Source organism: Gymnoscopelus braueri, assembly GCF_963280865.1.
Source record: "Gymnoscopelus braueri genome assembly, chromosome: 9".
NCBI classification, from domain to species: domain Eukaryota; kingdom Metazoa; phylum Chordata; class Actinopteri; order Myctophiformes; family Myctophidae; genus Gymnoscopelus; species Gymnoscopelus braueri.
The window spans coordinates 34,828,118-34,849,256 of record NC_137610.1 but is presented as its reverse complement, the minus strand read 5'-3'; the positions used below and the strand labels follow the sequence as shown (position 1 = coordinate 34,849,256).

Genomic DNA, 21,139 nt, shown 5'->3' with positions numbered 1-21,139 from the left:
AAAATTACTGTGTGTTTGTGTAATGTGTTACTTCCCTACAGTACCTTGCTGATATACGATACGATATTACTTTATTATCAGCTCTCACTGAAATTTGTCTTGCGACCCAGCAGCCAAGTATGCAACACATAATACAGACATTTGACATAACATAGAAACAAAACAAATTACATACATAAAAACATGAAGACAAGAGCAATGTCCAACACTCGTCCTACCCCTGGCCAGACTCTAAATTAAGCCTCAAAGTCGACTGATGGACAAAGGACTTCAAATCAAAACCACCTAAGTGGAAAAAAGCGGCACTCCAAAATAAATACTGCAAGACGGTGGCTCAGATGTAGTTTCTAATTTTATTGCGAGAAGTGAACGCTAACGCGTTTCGGCCGCTGCCTTCCTCAGAGCAGATTAGATTAAAAAGTCGACAAAGGACTTCCTCAGTCTGACCTTATGTATGACCTTATGTATGTTGGAACGCCGTATCTCCTTCCTGAAGGCAGCAACCTATATTCCCCATACAAAACATGACTAGTGTTTGAAGTGATATTCCTTGCCAACCTTAGCATACTGTTATTATATGTAGATGTCTCTCAAGTGGTTGTCCAACAATCTTTGAACAAATGTTCAGTTGTTGCAGCAGTTGTGACTTTAAGGCAACAGACAAACATCCATACCAGGTGGTACTACAGTACTGAAGAACACTCATAAAAACAAGTGAAAAACAAAAGAAGAATCTGTCTACTTGTACCAAAATATCAGCGAAGAAAATACATTCTTTGCTTTGTTTTCTTACCCACTGATTCAATTTGATCTTTCCAAACGTCTTTATCAAACGTCCATGTGTTGAATATACTGTACAAAGGCTAACTACTGTTTCCTTCTCTCCTTTTTTCTATCTGGGGCAGTGAAGGGACAGACTGACCCTCCCTCAGTTCCTATTTGTGAGCTCTATCCCAGCGGAGACTTTCCAAAGGGAGAGGAGTGCGAATATCCCCCATCAAAAGACGGGTGTGTGACCTCCAAACTGTCCCTCACTCTTGCCATTACAACACAGCATGAGATGTTCAGCTCATATGTAGGTCTCTGTGTGTGGTCGCGTCACCGAGTGCGTTCGCTCTCACACCTTACGTTTCCCAGACGCAGCATTTAATTTTTTTGTGACGTAATTTTTCCTCTGTGTGCAACAGCACTGCTTTTACAGTACCTCTGTATAATGTGCCTAGCCGTGCACAGCAGGACATCATGCTCTCATTACAGTACATTTGCATAATGAGAAAATAACTTCACACCTGCCCAGTGGTGGAAAGTAACTAAGTACATGTACTCAAGTACTGCACTTAAAGTAATACTAGGTAACTTTTTCAACAAAACTAAAGTTAAATTGTATATCTTTTGTGAGTGGCAAATGTTTCACAACACCCACTCCATGAATTTCACCCCCGAAAGCCTTTTCTATTATATTTTCTATTGAAACGGTGGCTAGGTTAGTCATTCCCGCGAAAATGACGTCATCCTGCCGGAAAACGGAAACGGAAATGCACCGGTTTCCTGTTTGGCCAGGAACTACCGCACCGGTTTCCTGTTTGGCCAGGAACTACCGCGCTAATAACAAAAAGGAATCTCACGCTGTTTTTAAGAGATTGTAGGATTTGAAGATCGTAAAACAACAGCAAAAGAAAACACAGCTCACGGTAACTAAAGCTACACTGGCTAAGAGAAACGATCCACAGATAGTATAAAACAATTAAAAGAACGCTTTTTGAAACGCTTCCGTCTTCCGGTGAAAACAAATGGAATTCTGGGTAATGCAGGAATAAACGAACGGCCTGCAGTGACGGTAATGACCAGCAGAGGCTGCTAAAAATCGTTATTTGTGGACCTGCATTGTATTACTTTAAGTACAATTCTGAGGTATTTTTCCTTAATTAAGCATTTCCAATTTTCAATTATTTTACTTCTACTCCACTACATCTCAGAGGAAAATATTATACTTTTAACTCAACTACAACTAACTATTTGAAAACTTTAGTTACTAGTTACTTTTTAGATTTAGCTTATTATTACAAAACAAACATGAACCACTTCAGCCCTATATATACTTTGGCTATTTGAAAATGGTTGAGCTTGTAGATCTGCCATTTTCAAAATATTATTTATTCATTTTATACATTATTTTAATGCCAATTCTTTTGCACTTTTACTCAAGTAAATTTGTTATACTGGTAACAGAGTATTTCTACATTGCAATATTGATACTTTTACTTAAGTGAAACAATGTGAGTACTTCTTCCATCACTGCGTATATCCCCTGCCAGGCGCACTGCAGCGTGGCGAACCACCAGCGATGAGAAGCGCGTTCTGGACCAGGCCAACGAGGAGATGTGGAGTGATTTCAGGCAGGCGGCCGAGGCACACAGGCAGGTCCGCACCTACGTCAGGAGCTGGATAAAACCCGGAATGACTATGATTGACATCTGGTGAGACGAACACTGAAATGTATTCCTCAGACACTTTTTTCTGTGGGACTTCTGTTTCTGCCTTCCCTTTACATAGAGTTTCTATGTAAAGGGAAGTAATAATATGTATACGTATGTAATATAATATGCACTCTTAAAGAGAGTGCATATTATTACTGATACCACTATCTGGTGTGGATTCTGCGGTTGACCTGTCTGACCTGTCTTGCAATGAGCAGTTTTTAAAATGGTGGTGTTCTTTTTTTTTTTTTTTCTCTCTACACAGCAAAATCCAGAGTGTTCATTTAACAATGAAAGTGTAGGTTTCAGGAGTTAAACGAACACTCCAGATTTGATGGTGTACTGTGTGATTTATGTATTGTGCCGTGATGATTGTTCCATTGTCCTTGTCATTGCTTGTCCCTTTGTGCTGCTATCTTTGTGCGGCAGTGAGAAGCTAGAGGATTGCTCCAGGAGGTTAATCAAAGAGGACGGGCTAAATGCCGGCCTGGCCTTCCCAACTGGCTGCTCCATCAACCACTGCGCCGCTCATTACACCCCCAACGCTGGAGACCCCACTGTGCTGCGCTACGATGATGTCACGAAGATCGACTTTGGAACGCACATCAATGGTAAGAACCAAAGACATGCATGTGTCCGCATGTGTCCAGCAGCAGAAGAGATTAGAGATATCTGATAATATCTGCCCCCACGATATTATCGGCCGATATTAATGTAAAAATGTGATATCGGAAAATATCGTTTTTATTTATTAGTTCAACTGCTGCAGGCTTCAGCATTTCAGAATGATTAAATTTGGAAAGCCTTTATGAATGCATCCAGTGGGGCATCACAATAAAATTTGGCATAATGTGTTAATTCCACGACAGGAGATATGTGATGTTGTTACCTGACATTAGTTTGATTTAAAAAAAAGTGGAGAGAGAGGAAACAAGGAGAGAGAGTAGGGGAGTGACATACCGCAAATGGTCCGGCCGTCCAGGAATTGAACCCATGGGACTCGCTGTCAGGTATTAGAGCCCATATGGTACGCGCTTGGCTATCGGGCCGCCCCATCCTAGATGTCTACTAAAGCAATAAGCCTCAAGAGGCCAGAACAGCTAAGAAGCATAGTGAGACACAACGTGGAGTGGAGTGCCTCCGACCCTCTTAGCTGTTCTGTAATCATGGTAAACTGGTTGCCTTGTTGCTTTTCTAAAAAGCTTAACAAATATGGCAACATAAACATCACAGACATCCCAATTAAAACTGTTTTAATTTCATTGCAAGAATAATTTCTACAAGAAAGTAGTCCCCGCGACTGCCTGGTACCGAACAGTACTGGCTTGTTTTAAAGGGATATAAAAAGTAACAATTTTTTTGGGAAAATCGTGCACATACACAAGATGAAAACGAGTGCTCCTCTTACCTTGCCAAAGGAAAAACAAAATTGCGAATGGTAAAGGCTCTTGTAGACTCCCTATATTTAGCAACCGTTTTTAATCCGATAAAAACGTTACGCACACACACCTTGCACACTGAATCCGATTCTTATTTTTCTATTAGTTGAGACAATTTCACAGAACGACACAAAACAGTCATCAAGCAGTGACGATGATTGTGTGGTCCTTTCACTTGTTGAACACAAACGTGTTGATGAAGGAGCTGCAGCCGCTGCAGGATGATCCCAATCGTTTCAAAGTTGATTTCAGTGCCCTAGTTTGATGCTTTTCTAGCAATACTGGAGCCATGTATTAAAAATACCACCCAATTCCACGATTAATAATTAACAGCAGCTGGCAGCAGACACGCACGCACGCACGCACGCACGCACGCACGCACGCACGCACGCACGCACGCACGCACGCACGCACATGCGCACACAGTGGTGTGTTCTACAGTGTTATGCTATATACGTAGTGTGACCTGCAGAAAAGTTTCGTAGCCAAGCGTAGCCATCCAAAAACCCAGGAAGCGTATCTGATACTGCTGGGGGCAGCAAGAATGTAGACTTCAGTTCAAATAGCCTTTTTCATGTGATAATGTGGCGTCTGAGGTGAAGGCTTATGTGTGACTATTGTCTTGAGGTGATAATGACCGCTGGCCGTTGGAGTTGTGCGCGTGCACGTGCCATGTGCGTGGGAGGGAATAATTATAGTATCCCCTCAGAAAAAACACGCACGCACGCACGCACACACACACACACACACACACACACACACACACACACACACACACACACACACACACACACACACACACACACACACACACACACACACACACACACACACACACACACACACACACACACACAATTTGATTGGCATTCCAAATTGTATCATCAGGGAAAATGCATGCACGCTAGGTAATGAGCCTTTCCTGAATCCACAGATACAGTAGGCTATTCATGGTAGAGCCTTAAAACATCTTGAAATCTTGACGGTGTGTAAATGTGATTGACACAAAGGGAGGTCTTTTTTTGTGTGTGGGAGAAGTTCGGACAAAAAATATGGACTTGTGTGCAAGAGCCTTACGCATGTAATGTCTGTAATTAGTGTGGTTGCCCTAACAGGGCAACCAAACTATTGTTATAGAGAAACTGAAAAACTTCAAACCGCATCTCCTCCCACAGTTTTCCCCCAATGTCGTGCCATACGTCAAAATGACCGGCTTGACCGGGAATCGTGCGCTTGTATTTTGCTAAGAGATTGGTTAAATAGTTTAATTGATATTAATTTATTAGTGAATTACATTTCCCCATCCACTTTAATGGAAAATGGGAAAATGAAAAAACTAGATTTCAAGTATTTTTTTCTCAGAAACCGTAAGAGCTAGAGATACCAGATTTGAAGGGGAGGTTCATAATTTAGTCCGAAATTATTTTAAAAATAATCACACCATTTGGCCTCATGGTGGCGCTATAACAGTCCACTTTACGTTTTGGCCTATAACTCTTGAACCGTAGGTCATAGAATAAAAATATATTTTCCCCTAGATTCCTTGGGTCATTACGCAACTCCCCATATAGGCCACGCCCATTTGCGTCAGGATATATCTTCCGCCATTTTGAATTTTCTTCAAAACACACTTATTGCTCCTTATCCTTCAAATTTTGTCCAAATCTCACACAAATCGGTACACGTGATCTATGGACCCATGCGATAAAGATATCCAAACGGCATTTTGATAGTCCTTACCGTTCGTCCGCAATTGGCTTCCAAAGTTAGTGGGAGGGGCCCGTTTTTACAAAGAATGCCAAAAATCACGAACGAAACGTCCGGTCAATCCCAAATTTAAATCACATGTCGAGGGTGGTTTACTCAACAAATCCCCCAAAGCATTTCCACTTTGATCGATATGGGGCGCCACAGTCCTTATTAGTGTGGTTGCCCTAACAGGGCAACCAAACTATTGTTATAGAGAAACTGAAAAACTTCAAACCGCATCTCCTCCCACAGTTTTTATCCCCCAATGTCGTGCCATACGTCAAAATGACCGTCTTGACCGGGAATCGTGCGCTTGTATTTTGCTAAGAGATTGGTTAAATAGTTTAATTTATATTGATTTATTAGTGCATTAAATTTCCCCATCCGCTTCAATGAAAAAGTGAAAAAACTCAAATTCAAGTATTTTTTTCTCAGAAACCGTAAGAGCTAGAGTTACCAGATTTGGAGGGGAGGTTCATAATTTAGTCCAAAATTATTGAAAAAATAATTACACTAATCGGCCACATGGTGGCGCTATAACAGCCCCCTTTACGTTTTGGCCTATAACTCTTGAACCGTAGGTCGTAAAATCAAAATGTCTTTTTCCCTGGATTCCTTGGGTCACTACGCATCTCCCCATATAGGCCACGCCCATTTGCGTCAGGATAGATTTTCCGCCATTTTGAATTTTCTTCAAAACACACTTTTTGCACCTTTTCCTATTTTTTTCCCCCAAATCTCACAAAAATCGGTACACGTGATCTATGGACTCATGCGATAAACTTATCCAAACGGCATTTTGATAGTCCTTACCGTTCGTCCGTAATTGGCTTCCAAAGTTAGTGGGAGGAGCCCGTTTTACCAAAAAGGACAAAAATCACAAACGAAACGTCCAATCGATCCCAAATTTGAATCACATGTCGAGGGTGGTTTACTCAACGAATCCCCAAAAGCATTTCCACTTTGACCCTTAGGGGGCGCCACAACTGCGCAAAACGTAACCGTTTGATGCAAAAACATGATTTTTGGGGGGATCACTCCTCTCAAATTGAAAAGCATAAAGCAGGTGATCTCAGGAGTGACATGACGATGTCATTGGCCCGCTACCTTTGTGGGAGGGGCTTATTTATTTTAGTGGGAGGGGCCAATTTCTTCAAATCAAAACGCCATGTATCACAAACACAGGATCCAATCAGCACCAAATTCGAATGGCACGTCACGCGGCCTCCGACGGTATTCCTCCCAGCGTATTCCTCGAGTCCCGGCGGCAGCGAACCGCGACTAGCGTCGGCGCAACCACACTCTGCAATTGCCCTGAATTGCGACGCGTCTAGTTAGTGTGGTTGCCCTAACAGGGCAACCAAACTATTGTTATAGAGAAACTGAAAAACTTTAGACCGCATCTCCTCCCACAGTTTTTATCCCCCAATGTTGTGCCATATCTCAAAATGACCGTCTTGACCTGGAATCGTGCGCTTGTATTTTGCTAAGAGATTGGTTAAATAGTTTAATTGATATTAATTTATTAGTGAATTAAATTTCCCCATCCACTTCAATGGAAAATGGGAAAATTAAAAAACTAGATTTCAAGTATTTTTTTCTCAGAAACCGTAAGAGCTAGAGATACCAGATTTGAAGGGGAGGTTCATAATTTAGTCCGAAATTATTTAAAAAATAATCAAACCATTTGGCCTCATGGTGGCGCTATAACAGTCCACTTTACGTTTTGGCCTATAACTCTTGAACCGTAGGTCATAGAATAAAAATATTTTTTGCCTTAGATTCCTTGGGTCACGACGCAGCTCCCCATATAGGCCACGCCCATTTGCGTCAGGATATATTTTCCGCCATTTTGAATTTTCTTCAAAACACACTTATTGCTCCTTTTCCTTCAAATTTTGTCCAAATCTCACACAAATCGGTACACGTGATCTATGGACCCATGCGATAAAGATATCCAAACGGCATTTTGATAGACCTTACCGTTCGTCCGTAAATGGCTTCCAAAGTTAGCGGGAGGGGCCCGTTTTACAAAAAAGCCCACAAATCACGAACGAAACGTCCGGTCAATCCCAAATTTAAATCACATGTCGAGGGTGGTTTACTCAACAAATCCCCCAAAGCATTTCCACTTTGATCCATAGGGGGCGCCACAGTCCTTATTAGTGTGGTTGCCCTAACAGGGCAACCAAACTATTGTTATAGAGAAACTGAAAAACTTTAGACCGCATCTCCTCCCACAGTTTTTATCCCCCAATGTTGTGCCATATCTCAAAATGACCGTCTTGACCTGGAATCGTGCGCTTGTATTTTGCTAAGAGATTGGTTAAATAGTTTAATTGATATTAATTTATTAGTGAATTAAATTTCCCCATCCACTTCAATGGAAAATGGGAAAATTAAAAAACTAGATTTCAAGTATTTTTTTCTCAGAAACCGTAAGAGCTAGAGATACCAGATTTGAAGGGGAGGTTCATAATTTAGTCCGAAATTATTTAAAAAATAATCAAACCATTTGGCCTCATGGTGGCGCTATAACAGTCCACTTTACGTTTTGGCCTATAACTCTTGAACCGTAGGTCATAGAATAAAAATATTTTTTGCCTTAGATTCCTTGGGTCACGACGCAGCTCCCCATATAGGCCACGCCCATTTGCGTCAGGATATATTTTCCGCCATTTTGAATTTTCTTCAAAACACACTTATTGCTCCTTTTCCTTCAAATTTTGTCCAAATCTCACACAAATCGGTACACGTGATCTATGGACCCATGCGATAAAGATATCCAAACGGCATTTTGATAGACCTTACCGTTCGTCCGTAAATGGCTTCCAAAGTTAGCGGGAGGGGCCCGTTTTACAAAAAAGCCCACAAATCACGAACGAAACGTCCGGTCAATCCCAAATTTAAATCACATGTCGAGGGTGGTTTACTCAACAAATCCCCCAAAGCATTTCCACTTTGATCCATAGGGGGCGCCACAGTCCTTATTAGTGTGGTTGCCCTAACAGGGCAACCAAACTATTGTTATAGAGAAACTGAAAAACTTTAGACCGCATCTCCTCCCACAGTTTTTATCCCCCAATGTTGTGCCATATCTCAAAATGACCGTCTTGACCTGGAATCGTGCGCTTGTATTTTGCTAAGAGATTGGTTAAATAGTTTAATTGATATTAATTTATTAGTGAATTAAATTTCCCCATCCACTTCAATGGAAAATGGGAAAATTAAAAAACTAGATTTCAAGTATTTTTTTCTCAGAAACCGTAAGAGCTAGAGATACCAGATTTGAAGGGGAGGTTCATAATTTAGTCCGAAATTATTTAAAAAATAATCAAACCATTTGGCCTCATGGTGGCGCTATAACAGTCCACTTTACGTTTTGGCCTATAACTCTTGAACCGTAGGTCATAGAATAAAAATATTTTTTGCCTTAGATTCCTTGGGTCACGACGCAGCTCCCCATATAGGCCACGCCCATTTGCGTCAGGATATATTTTCCGCCATTTTGAATTTTCTTCAAAACACACTTATTGCTCCTTTTCCTTCAAATTTTGTCCAAATCTCACACAAATCGGTACACGTGATCTATGGACCCATGTGATAAAGATATCCAAACGGCATTTTGATAGACCTTACCGTTCGTCCGTAAATGGCTTCCAAAGTTAGCGGGAGGGGCCCGTTTTACAAAAAAGCCCACAAATCACGAACGAAACGTCCGGTCAATCCCAAATTTAAATCACATGTCGAGGGTGGTTTACTCAACAAATCCCCCAAAGCATTTCCACTTTGATCCATAGGGGGCGCCACAGTCCTTATTAGTGTGGTTGCCCTAACAGGGCAACCAAACTATTGTTATAGAGAAACTGAAAAACTTTAGACCGCATCTCCTCCCACAGTTTTTATCCCCCAATGTTGTGCCATATCTCAAAATGACCGTCTTGACCTGGAATCGTGCGCTTGTATTTTGCTAAGAGATTGGTTAAATAGTTTAATTGATATTAATTTATTAGTGAATTAAATTTCCCCATCCACTTCAATGGAAAATGGGAAAATTAAAAAACTAGATTTCAAGTATTTTTTTCTCAGAAACCGTAAGAGCTAGAGATACCAGATTTGAAGGGGAGGTTCATAATTTAGTCCGAAATTATTAAAAAAATAATCAAACCATTTGGCCTCATGGTGGCGCTATAACAGTCCACTTTACGTTTTGGCCTATAACTCTTGAACCGTAGGTCATAGAATAAAAATATTTTTTGCCTTAGATTCCTTGGGTCACGACGCAGCTCCCCATATAGGCCACGCCCATTTGCGTCAGGATATATTTTCCGCCATTTTGAATTTTCTTCAAAACACACTTATTGCTCCTTTTCCTTCAAATTTTGTCCAAATCTCACACAAATCGGTACACGTGATCTATGGACCCATGCGATAAAGATATCCAAACGGCATTTTGATAGACCTTACCGTTCGTCCGTAAATGGCTTCCAAAGTTAGCGGGAGGGGCCCGTTTTACAAAAAAGCCCACAAATCACGAACGAAACGTCCGGTCAATCCCAAATTTAAATCACATGTCGAGGGTGGTTTACTCAACAAATCCCCCAAAGCATTTCCACTTTGATCCATAGGGGGCGCCACAGTCCTTATTAGTGTGGTTGCCCTAACAGGGCAACCAAACTATTGTTATAGAGAAACTGAAAAACTTTAGACCGCATCTCCTCCCACAGTTTTTATCCCCCAATGTTGTGCCATATCTCAAAATGACCGTCTTGACCTGGAATCGTGCGCTTGTATTTTGCTAAGAGATTGGTTAAATAGTTTAATTGATATTAATTTATTAGTGAATTAAATTTCCCCATCCACTTCAATGGAAAATGGGAAAATTAAAAAACTAGATTTCAAGTATTTTTTTCTCAGAAACCGTAAGAGCTAGAGATACCAGATTTGAAGGGGAGGTTCATAATTTAGTCCGAAATTATTAAAAAAATAATCAAACCATTTGGCCTCATGGTGGCGCTATAACAGTCCACTTTACGTTTTGGCCTATAACTCTTGAACCGTAGGTCATAGAATAAAAATATTTTTTGCCTTAGATTCCTTGGGTCACGACGCAGCTCCCCATATAGGCCACGCCCATTTGCGTCAGGATATATTTTCCGCCATTTTGAATTTTCTTCAAAACACACTTATTGCTCCTTTTCCTTCAAATTTTGTCCAAATCTCACACAAATCGGTACACGTGATCTATGGACCCATGCGATAAAGATATCCAAACGGCATTTTGATAGACCTTACCGTTCGTCCGTAAATGGCTTCCAAAGTTAGCGGGAGGGGCCCGTTTTACAAAAAAGCCCACAAATCACGAACGAAACGTCCGGTCAATCCCAAATTTAAATCACATGTCGAGGGTGGTTTACTCAACAAATCCCCCAAAGCATTTCCACTTTGATCCATAGGGGGCGCCACAGTCCTTATTAGTGTGGTTGCCCTAACAGGGCAACCAAACTATTGTTATAGAGAAACTGAAAAACTTTAGACCGCATCTCCTCCCACAGTTTTTATCCCCCAATGTTGTGCCATATCTCAAAATGACCGTCTTGACCTGGAATCGTGCGCTTGTATTTTGCTAAGAGATTGGTTAAATAGTTTAATTGATATTAATTTATTAGTGAATTAAATTTCCCCATCCACTTCAATGGAAAATGGGAAAATTAAAAAACTAGATTTCAAGTATTTTTTTCTCAGAAACCGTAAGAGCTAGAGATACCAGATTTGAAGGGGAGGTTCATAATTTAGTCCGAAATTATTTAAAAAATAATCAAACCATTTGGCCTCATGGTGGCGCTATAACAGTCCACTTTACGTTTTGGCCTATAACTCTTGAACCGTAGGTCATAGAATAAAAATATTTTTTGCCTTAGATTCCTTGGGTCACGACGCAGCTCCCCATATAGGCCACGCCCATTTGCGTCAGGATATATTTTCCGCCATTTTGAATTTTCTTCAAAACACACTTATTGCTCCTTTTCCTTCAAATTTTGTCCAAATCTCACACAAATCGGTACACGTGATCTATGGACCCATGTGATAAAGATATCCAAACGGCATTTTGATAGACCTTACCGTTCGTCCGTAAATGGCTTCCAAAGTTAGCGGGAGGGGCCCGTTTTACAAAAAAGCCCACAAATCACGAACGAAACGTCCGGTCAATCCCAAATTTAAATCACATGTCGAGGGTGGTTTACTCAACAAATCCCCCAAAGCATTTCCACTTTGATCCATAGGGGGCGCCACAGTCCTTATTAGTGTGGTTGCCCTAACAGGGCAACCAAACTATTGTTATAGAGAAACTGAAAAACTTTAGACCGCATCTCCTCCCACAGTTTGTATCCCCCAATGTTGTGCCATATCTCAAAATGACCGTCTTGACCTGGAATCGTGCGCTTGTATTTTGCTAAGAGATTGGTTAAATAGTTTAATTGATATTAATTTATTAGTGAATTAAATTTCCCCATCCACTTCAATGGAAAATGGGAAAATTAAAAAACTAGATTTCAAGTATTTTTTTCTCAGAAACCGTAAGAGCTAGAGATACCAGATTTGAAGGGGAGGTTCATAATTTAGTCCGAAATTATTTAAAAAATAATCAAACCATTTGGCCTCATGGTGGCGCTATAACAGTCCACTTTACGTTTTGGCCTATAACTCTTGAACCGTAGGTCATAGAATAAAAATATTTTTTGCCTTAGATTCCTTGGGTCACGACGCAGCTCCCCATATAGGCCACGCCCATTTGCGTCAGGATATATTTTCCGCCATTTTGAATTTTCTTCAAAACACACTTATTGCTCCTTTTCCTTCAAATTTTGTCCAAATCTCACACAAATCGGTACACGTGATCTATGGACCCATGTGATAAAGATATCCAAACGGCATTTTGATAGACCTTACCGTTCGTCCGTAAATGGCTTCCAAAGTTAGCGGGAGGGGCCCGTTTTACAAAAAAGCCCACAAATCACGAACGAAACGTCCGGTCAATCCCAAATTTAAATCACATGTCGAGGGTGGTTTACTCAACAAATCCCCCAAAGCATTTCCACTTTGATCCATAGGGGGCGCCACAGTCCTTATTAGTGTGGTTGCCCTAACAGGGCAACCAAACTATTGTTATAGAGAAACTGAAAAACTTTAGACCGCATCTCCTCCCACAGTTTTTATCCCCCAATGTTGTGCCATATCTCAAAATGACCGTCTTGACCTGGAATCGTGCGCTTGTATTTTGCTAAGAGATTGGTTAAATAGTTTAATTGATATTAATTTATTAGTGAATTAAATTTCCCCATCCACTTCAATGGAAAATGGGAAAATTAAAAAACTAGATTTCAAGTATTTTTTTCTCAGAAACCGTAAGAGCTAGAGATACCAGATTTGAAGGGGAGGTTCATAATTTAGTCCGAAATTATTTAAAAAATAATCAAACCATTTGGCCTCATGGTGGCGCTATAACAGTCCACTTTACGTTTTGGCCTATAACTCTTGAACCGTAGGTCATAGAATAAAAATATTTTTTGCCTTAGATTCCTTGGGTCACGACGCAGCTCCCCATATAGGCCACGCCCATTTGCGTCAGGATATATTTTCCGCCATTTTGAATTTTCTTCAAAACACACTTATTGCTCCTTTTCCTTCAAATTTTGTCCAAATCTCACACAAATCGGTACACGTGATCTATGGACCCATGTGATAAAGATATCCAAACGGCATTTTGATAGACCTTACCGTTCGTCCGTAAATGGCTTCCAAAGTTAGCGGGAGGGGCCCGTTTTACAAAAAAGCCCACAAATCACGAACGAAACGTCCGGTCAATCCCAAATTTAAATCACATGTCGAGGGTGGTTTACTCAACAAATCCCCCAAAGCATTTCCACTTTGATCCATAGGGGGCGCCACAGTCCTTATTAGTGTGGTTGCCCTAACAGGGCAACCAAACTATTGTTATAGAGAAACTGAAAAACTTTAGACCGCATCTCCTCCCACAGTTTTTATCCCCCAATGTTGTGCCATATCTCAAAATGACCGTCTTGACCTGGAATCGTGCGCTTGTATTTTGCTAAGAGATTGGTTAAATAGTTTAATTGATATTAATTTATTAGTGAATTAAATTTCCCCATCCACTTCAATGGAAAATGGGAAAATTAAAAAACTAGATTTCAAGTATTTTTTTCTCAGAAACCGTAAGAGCTAGAGATACCAGATTTGAAGGGGAGGTTCATAATTTAGTCCGAAATTATTTAAAAAATAATCAAACCATTTGGCCTCATGGTGGCGCTATAACAGTCCACTTTACGTTTTGGCCTATAACTCTTGAACCGTAGGTCATAGAATAAAAATATTTTTTGCCTTAGATTCCTTGGGTCACGACGCAGCTCCCCATATAGGCCACGCCCATTTGCGTCAGGATATATTTTCCGCCATTTTGAATTTTCTTCAAAACACACTTATTGCTCCTTTTCCTTCAAATTTTGTCCAAATCTCACACAAATCGGTACACGTGATCTATGGACCCATGTGATAAAGATATCCAAACGGCATTTTGATAGACCTTACCGTTCGTCCGTAAATGGCTTCCAAAGTTAGCGGGAGGGGCCCGTTTTACAAAAAAGCCCACAAATCACGAACGAAACGTCCGGTCAATCCCAAATTTAAATCACATGTCGAGGGTGGTTTACTCAACAAATCCCCCAAAGCATTTCCACTTTGATCCATAGGGGGCGCCACAGTCCTTATTAGTGTGGTTGCCCTAACAGGGCAACCAAACTATTGTTATAGAGAAACTGAAAAACTTTAGACCGCATCTCCTCCCACAGTTTTTATCCCCCAATGTTGTGCCATATCTCAAAATGACCGTCTTGACCTGGAATCGTGCGCTTGTATTTTGCTAAGAGATTGGTTAAATAGTTTAATTGATATTAATTTATTAGTGAATTAAATTTCCCCATCCACTTCAATGGAAAATGGGAAAATTAAAAAACTAGATTTCAAGTATTTTTTTCTCAGAAACCGTAAGAGCTAGAGATACCAGATTTGAAGGGGAGGTTCATAATTTAGTCCGAAATTATTTAAAAAATAATCAAACCATTTGGCCTCATGGTGGCGCTATAACAGTCCACTTTACGTTTTGGCCTATAACTCTTGAACCGTAGGTCATAGAATAAAAATATTTTTTGCCTTAGATTCCTTGGGTCACGACGCAGCTCCCCATATAGGCCACGCCCATTTGCGTCAGGATATATTTTCCGCCATTTTGAATTTTCTTCAAAACACACTTATTGCTCCTTTTCCTTCAAATTTTGTCCAAATCTCACACAAATCGGTACACGTGATCTATGGACCCATGTGATAAAGATATCCAAACGGCATTTTGATAGACCTTACCGTTCGTCCGTAAATGGCTTCCAAAGTTAGCGGGAGGGGCCCGTTTTACAAAAAAGCCCACAAATCACGAACGAAACGTCCGGTCAATCCCAAATTTAAATCACATGTCGAGGGTGGTTTACTCAACAAATCCCCCAAAGCATTTCCACTTTGATCCATAGGGGGCGCCACAGTCCTTATTAGTGTGGTTGCCCTAACAGGGCAACCAAACTATTGTTATAGAGAAACTGAAAAACTTTAGACCGCATCTCCTCCCACAGTTTTTATCCCCCAATGTTGTGCCATATCTCAAAATGACCGTCTTGACCTGGAATCGTGCGCTTGTATTTTGCTAAGAGATTGGTTAAATAGTTTAATTGATATTAATTTATTAGTGAATTAAATTTCCCCATCCACTTCAATGGAAAATGGGAAAATTAAAAAACTAGATTTCAAGTATTTTTTTCTCAGAAACCGTAAGAGCTAGAGATACCAGATTTGAAGGGGAGGTTCATAATTTAGTCCGAAATTATTTAAAAAATAATCAAACCATTTGGCCTCATGGTGGCGCTATAACAGTCCACTTTACGTTTTGGCCTATAACTCTTGAACCGTAGGTCATAGAATAAAAATATTTTTTGCCTTAGATTCCTTGGGTCACGACGCAGCTCCCCATATAGGCCACGCCCATTTGCGTCAGGATATATTTTCCGCCATTTTGAATTTTCTTCAAAACACACTTATTGCTCCTTTTCCTTCAAATTTTGTCCAAATCTCACACAAATCGGTACACGTGATCTATGGACCCATGTGATAAAGATATCCAAACGGCATTTTGATAGACCTTACCGTTCGTCCGTAAATGGCTTCCAAAGTTAGCGGGAGGGGCCCGTTTTACAAAAAAGCCCACAAATCACGAACGAAACGTCCGGTCAATCCCAAATTTAAATCACATGTCGAGGGTGGTTTACTCAACAAATCCCCCAAAGCATTTCCACTTTGATCCATAGGGGGCGCCACAGTCCTTATTAGTGTGGTTGCCCTAACAGGGCAACCAAACTATTGTTATAGAGAAACTGAAAAACTTTAGACCGCATCTCCTCCCACAGTTTTTATCCCCCAATGTTGTGCCATATCTCAAAATGACCGTCTTGACCTGGAATCGTGCGCTTGTATTTTGCTAAGAGATTGGTTAAATAGTTTAATTGATATTAATTTATTAGTGAATTAAATTTCCCCATCCACTTCAATGGAAAATGGGAAAATTAAAAAACTAGATTTCAAGTATTTTTTTCTCAGAAACCGTAAGAGCTAGAGATACCAGATTTGAAGGGGAGGTTCATAATTTAGTCCGAAATTATTTAAAAAATAATCAAACCATTTGGCCTCATGGTGGCGCTATAACAGTCCACTTTACGTTTTGGCCTATAACTCTTGAACCGTAGGTCATAGAATAAAAATATTTTTTGCCTTAGATTCCTTGGGTCACGACGCAGCTCCCCATATAGGCCACGCCCATTTGCGTCAGGATATATTTTCCGCCATTTTGAATTTTCTTCAAAACACACTTATTGCTCCTTTTCCTTCAAATTTTGTCCAAATCTCACACAAATCGGTACACGTGATCTATGGACCCATGTGATAAAGATATCCAAACGGCATTTTGATAGACCTTACCGTTCGTCCGTAAATGGCTTCCAAAGTTAGCGGGAGGGGCCCGTTTTACAAAAAAGCCCACAAATCACGAACGAAACGTCCGGTCAATCCCAAATTTAAATCACATGTCGAGGGTGGTTTACTCAACAAATCCCCCAAAGCATTTCCACTTTGATCCATAGGGGGCGCCACAGTCCTTATTAGTGTGGTTGCCCTAACAGGGCAACCAAACTATTGTTATAGAGAAACTGAAAAACTTTAGACCGCATCTCCTCCCACAGTTTTTATCCCCCAATGTTGTGCCATATCTCAAAATGACCGTCTTGACCTGGAATCGTGCGCTTGTATTTTGCTAAGAGATTGGTTAAATAGTTTAATTGATATTAATTTATTAGTGAATTAAATTTCCCCATCCACTTCAATGGAAAATGGGAAAATTAAAAAACTAGATTTCAAGTATTTTTTTCTCAGAAACCGTAAGAGCTAGAGATACCAGATTTGAAGGGGAGGTTCATAATTTAGTCCGAAATTATTTAAAAAATAATCAAACCATTTGGCCTCATGGTGGCGCTATAACAGTCCACTTTACGTTTTGGCCTATAACTCTTGAACCGTAGGTCATAGAATAAAAATATTTTTTGCCTTAGATTCCTTGGGTCACGACGCAGCTCCCCATATAGGCCACGCCCATTTGCGTCAGGATATATTTTCCGCCATTTTGAATTTTCTTCAAAACACACTTATTGCTCCTTTTCCTTCAAATTTTGTCCAAATCTCACACAAATCGGTACACGTGATCTATGGACCCATGTGATAAAGATATCCAAACGGCATTTTGATAGACCTTACCGTTCGTCCGTAAATGGCTTCCAAAGTTAGCGGGAGGGGCCCGTTTTACAAAAAAGCCCACAAATCACGAACGAAACGTCCGGTCAATCCCAAATTTAAATCACATGTCGAGGGTGGTTTACTCAACAAATCCCCCAAAGCATTTCCACTTTGATCCATAGGGGGCGCCACAGTCCTTATTAGTGTGGTTGCCCTAACAGGGCAACCAAACTATTGTTATAGAGAAACTGAAAAACTTTAGACCGCATCTCCTCCCACAGTTTTTATCCCCCAATGTTGTGCCATATCTCAAAATGACCGTCTTGACCTGGAATCGTGCGCTTGTATTTTGCTAAGAGATTGGTTAAATAGTTTAATTGATATTAATTTATTAGTGAATTAAATTTCCCCATCCACTTCAATGGAAAATGGGAAAATTAAAAAACTAGATTTCAAGTATTTTTTTCTCAGAAACCGTAAGAGCTAGAGATACCAGATTTGAAGGGGAGGTTCATAATTTAGTCCGAAATTATTTAAAAAATAATCAAACCATTTGGCCTCATGGTGGCGCTATAACAGTCCACTTTACGTTTTGGCCTATAACTCTTGAACCGTAGGTCATAGAATAAAAATATTTTTTGCCTTAGATTCCTTGGGTCACGACGCAGCTCCCCATATAGGCCACGCCCATTTGCGTCAGGATATATTTTCCGCCATTTTGAATTTTCTTCAAAACACACTTATTGCTCCTTTTCCTTCAAATTTTGTCCAAATCTCACACAAATCGGTACACGTGATCTATGGACCCATGTGATAAAGATATCCAAACGGCATTTTGATAGACCTTACCGTTCGTCCGTAAATGGCTTCCAAAGTTAGCGGGAGGGGCCCGTTTTACAAAAAAGCCCACAAATCACGAACGAAACGTCCGGTCAATCCCAAATTTAAATCACATGTCGAGGGTGGTTTACTCAACAAATCCCCCAAAGCATTTCCACTTTGATCCATAGGGGGCGCCACAGTCCTTATTAGTGTGGTTGCCCTAACAGGGCAACCAAACTATTGTTATAGAGAAACTGAAAAACCTTAGACCGCATCTCCTCCCACAGTTTTTATCCCCCAATGTTGTGCCATATCTCAAAATGACCGTCTTGACCTGGAATCGTGCGCTTGTATTTTGCTAAGAGATTGGTTAAATAGTTTAATTGATATTAATTTATTAGTGAATTAAATTTCCCCATCCACTTCAATGGAAAATGGGAAAATTAAAAAACTAGATTTCAAGTATTTTTTTCTCAGAAACCGTAAGAGCTAGAGATACCAGATTTGAAGGGGAGGTTCATAATTTAGTCCGAAATTATTTAAAAAATAATCAAACCATTTGGCCTCATGGTGGCGCTATAACAGTCCACTTTACGTTTTGGCCTATAACTCTTGAACCGTAGGTCATAGAATAAAAATATTTTTTGCCTTAGATTCCTTGGGTCACGACGCAGCTCCCCATATAGGCCACGCCCATTTGCGTCAGGATATATTTTCCGCCATTTTGAATTTTCTTCAAAACACACTTATTGCTCCTTTTCCTTCAAATTTTGTCCAAATCTCACACAAATCGGTACACGTGATCTATGGACCCATGTGATAAAGATATCCAAACGGCATTTTGATAGACCTTACCGTTCGTCCGTAAATGGCTTCCAAAGTTAGCGGGAGGGGCCCGTTTTACAAAAAAGCCCACAAATCACGAACGAAACGTCCGGTCAATCCCAAATTTAAATCACATGTCGAGGGTGGTTTACTCAACAAATCCCCCAAAGCATTTCCACTTTGATCCATAGGGGGCGCCACAGTCCTTATTAGTGTGGTTGCCCTAACAGGGCAACCAAACTATTGTTATAGAGAAACTGAAAAACTTTAGACCGCATCTCCTCCCACAGTTTTTATCCCCCAATGTTGTGCCATATCTCAAAATGACCGTCTTGACCTGGAATCGTGCGCTTGTATTTTGCTAAGAGATTGGTTAAATAGTTTAATTGATATTAATTTATTAGTGAATTAAATTTCCCCATCCACTTCAATGGAAAATGGGAAAATTAAAAAACTAGATTTCAAGTATTTTTTTCTCAGAAACCGTAAGAGCTAGAGATACCAGATTTGAAGGGGAGGTTCATAATTTAGTCCGAAATTATTTAAAAAATAATCAAACCATTTGGCCTCATGGTGGCGCTATAACAGTCCACTTTACGTTTTGGCCTATAACTCTTGAACCGTAGGTCATAGAATAAAAATATTTTTTGCCTTAGATTCCTTGGGTCACGACGCAGCTCCCCATATAGGCCACGCCCATTTGCGTCAGGATATATTTTCCGCCATTTTGAATTTTCTTCAAAACACACTTATTGCTCCTTTTCCTTCAAATTTTGTCCAAATCTCACACAAATCGGTACACGTGATCTATGGACCCATGTGATAAAGATATCCAAACGGCATTTTGATAGACCTTACCGTTCGTCCGTAAATGGCTTCCAAAGTTAGCGGGAGGGGCCCGTTTTACAAAAAAGCCCACAAATCACGAACGAAACGTCCGGTCAATCCCAAATTTAAATCACATGTCGAGGGTGGTTTACTCAACAAATCCCCCAAAGCATTTCCACTTTGATCCATAGGGGGCGCCACAGTCCTTATTAGTGTGGTTGCCCTAACAGGGCAACCAAACTATTGTTATAGAGAAACTGAAAAACTTTAGACCGCATCTCCTCCCACAGTTTTTATCCCCCAATGTTGTGCCATATCTCAAAATGACCGTCTTGACCTGGAATCGTGCGCTTGTATTTTGCTAAGAGATTGGTTAAATAGTTTAATTGATATTAATTTATTAGTGAATTAAATTTCCCCATCCACTTCAATGGAAAATGGGAAAATTAAAAAACTAGATTTCAAGTATTTTTTTCTCAGAAACCGTAAGAGCTAGAGATACCAGATTTGAAGGGGAGGTTCATAATTTAGTCCGAAATTATTTAAAAAATAATCAAACCATTTGGCCTCATGGTGGCGCTATAACAGTCCACTTTACGTTTTGGCCTATAACTCTTGAACCGTAGGTCATAGAATAAAAATATTTTTTGCCTTAGATTCCTTGGGTCACGACGCAGCTCCCCATATAGGCCACGCCCATTTGCGTCAGGATATATTTTCCGCCATTTTGAATTTTCTTCAAAACACACTTATTGCTCCTTTTCCTTCAAATTTTGTCCAAATCTCACACAAATCGGTACACGTGATCTATGGACCCATGTGATAAAGATATCCAAACGGCATTTTGATAGACCTTACCGTTCGTCCGTAAATGGCTTCCAAAGTTAGCGGGAGGGGCCCGTTTTACAAAAAAGCCCACAAATCACGAACGAAACGTCCGGTCAATCCCAAATTTAAATCACATGTCGAGGGTGGTTTACTCAACAAATCCCCCAAAGCATTTCCACTTTGATCCATAGGGGGCGCCACAGTCCTTATTAGTGTGGTTGCCCTAACAGGGCAACCAAACTATTGTTATAGAGAAACTGAAAAACTTTAGAC

The 21,139-nt window shown here is 40.4% G+C and overlaps 1 protein-coding gene across 1 annotated transcript in view; it reads left to right on the top strand.

The window, feature by feature from the left end:
• LOC308092040 (methionine aminopeptidase 2-like) overlaps window positions 1-21,139 on the top strand; it is a 44,566-nt gene that overhangs the window by 2,037 nt on the left and 21,390 nt on the right. Inside the window, exons 4-6 of the mRNA XM_080437830.1 lie at window positions 906-1,008; window positions 2,316-2,477; window positions 2,907-3,088. Of these exons, the coding sequence (XP_080293956.1) occupies window positions 906-1,008; window positions 2,316-2,477; window positions 2,907-3,088 (447 nt within the window). The remainder of the gene's footprint in view (window positions 1-905; window positions 1,009-2,315; window positions 2,478-2,906; window positions 3,089-21,139) is intronic.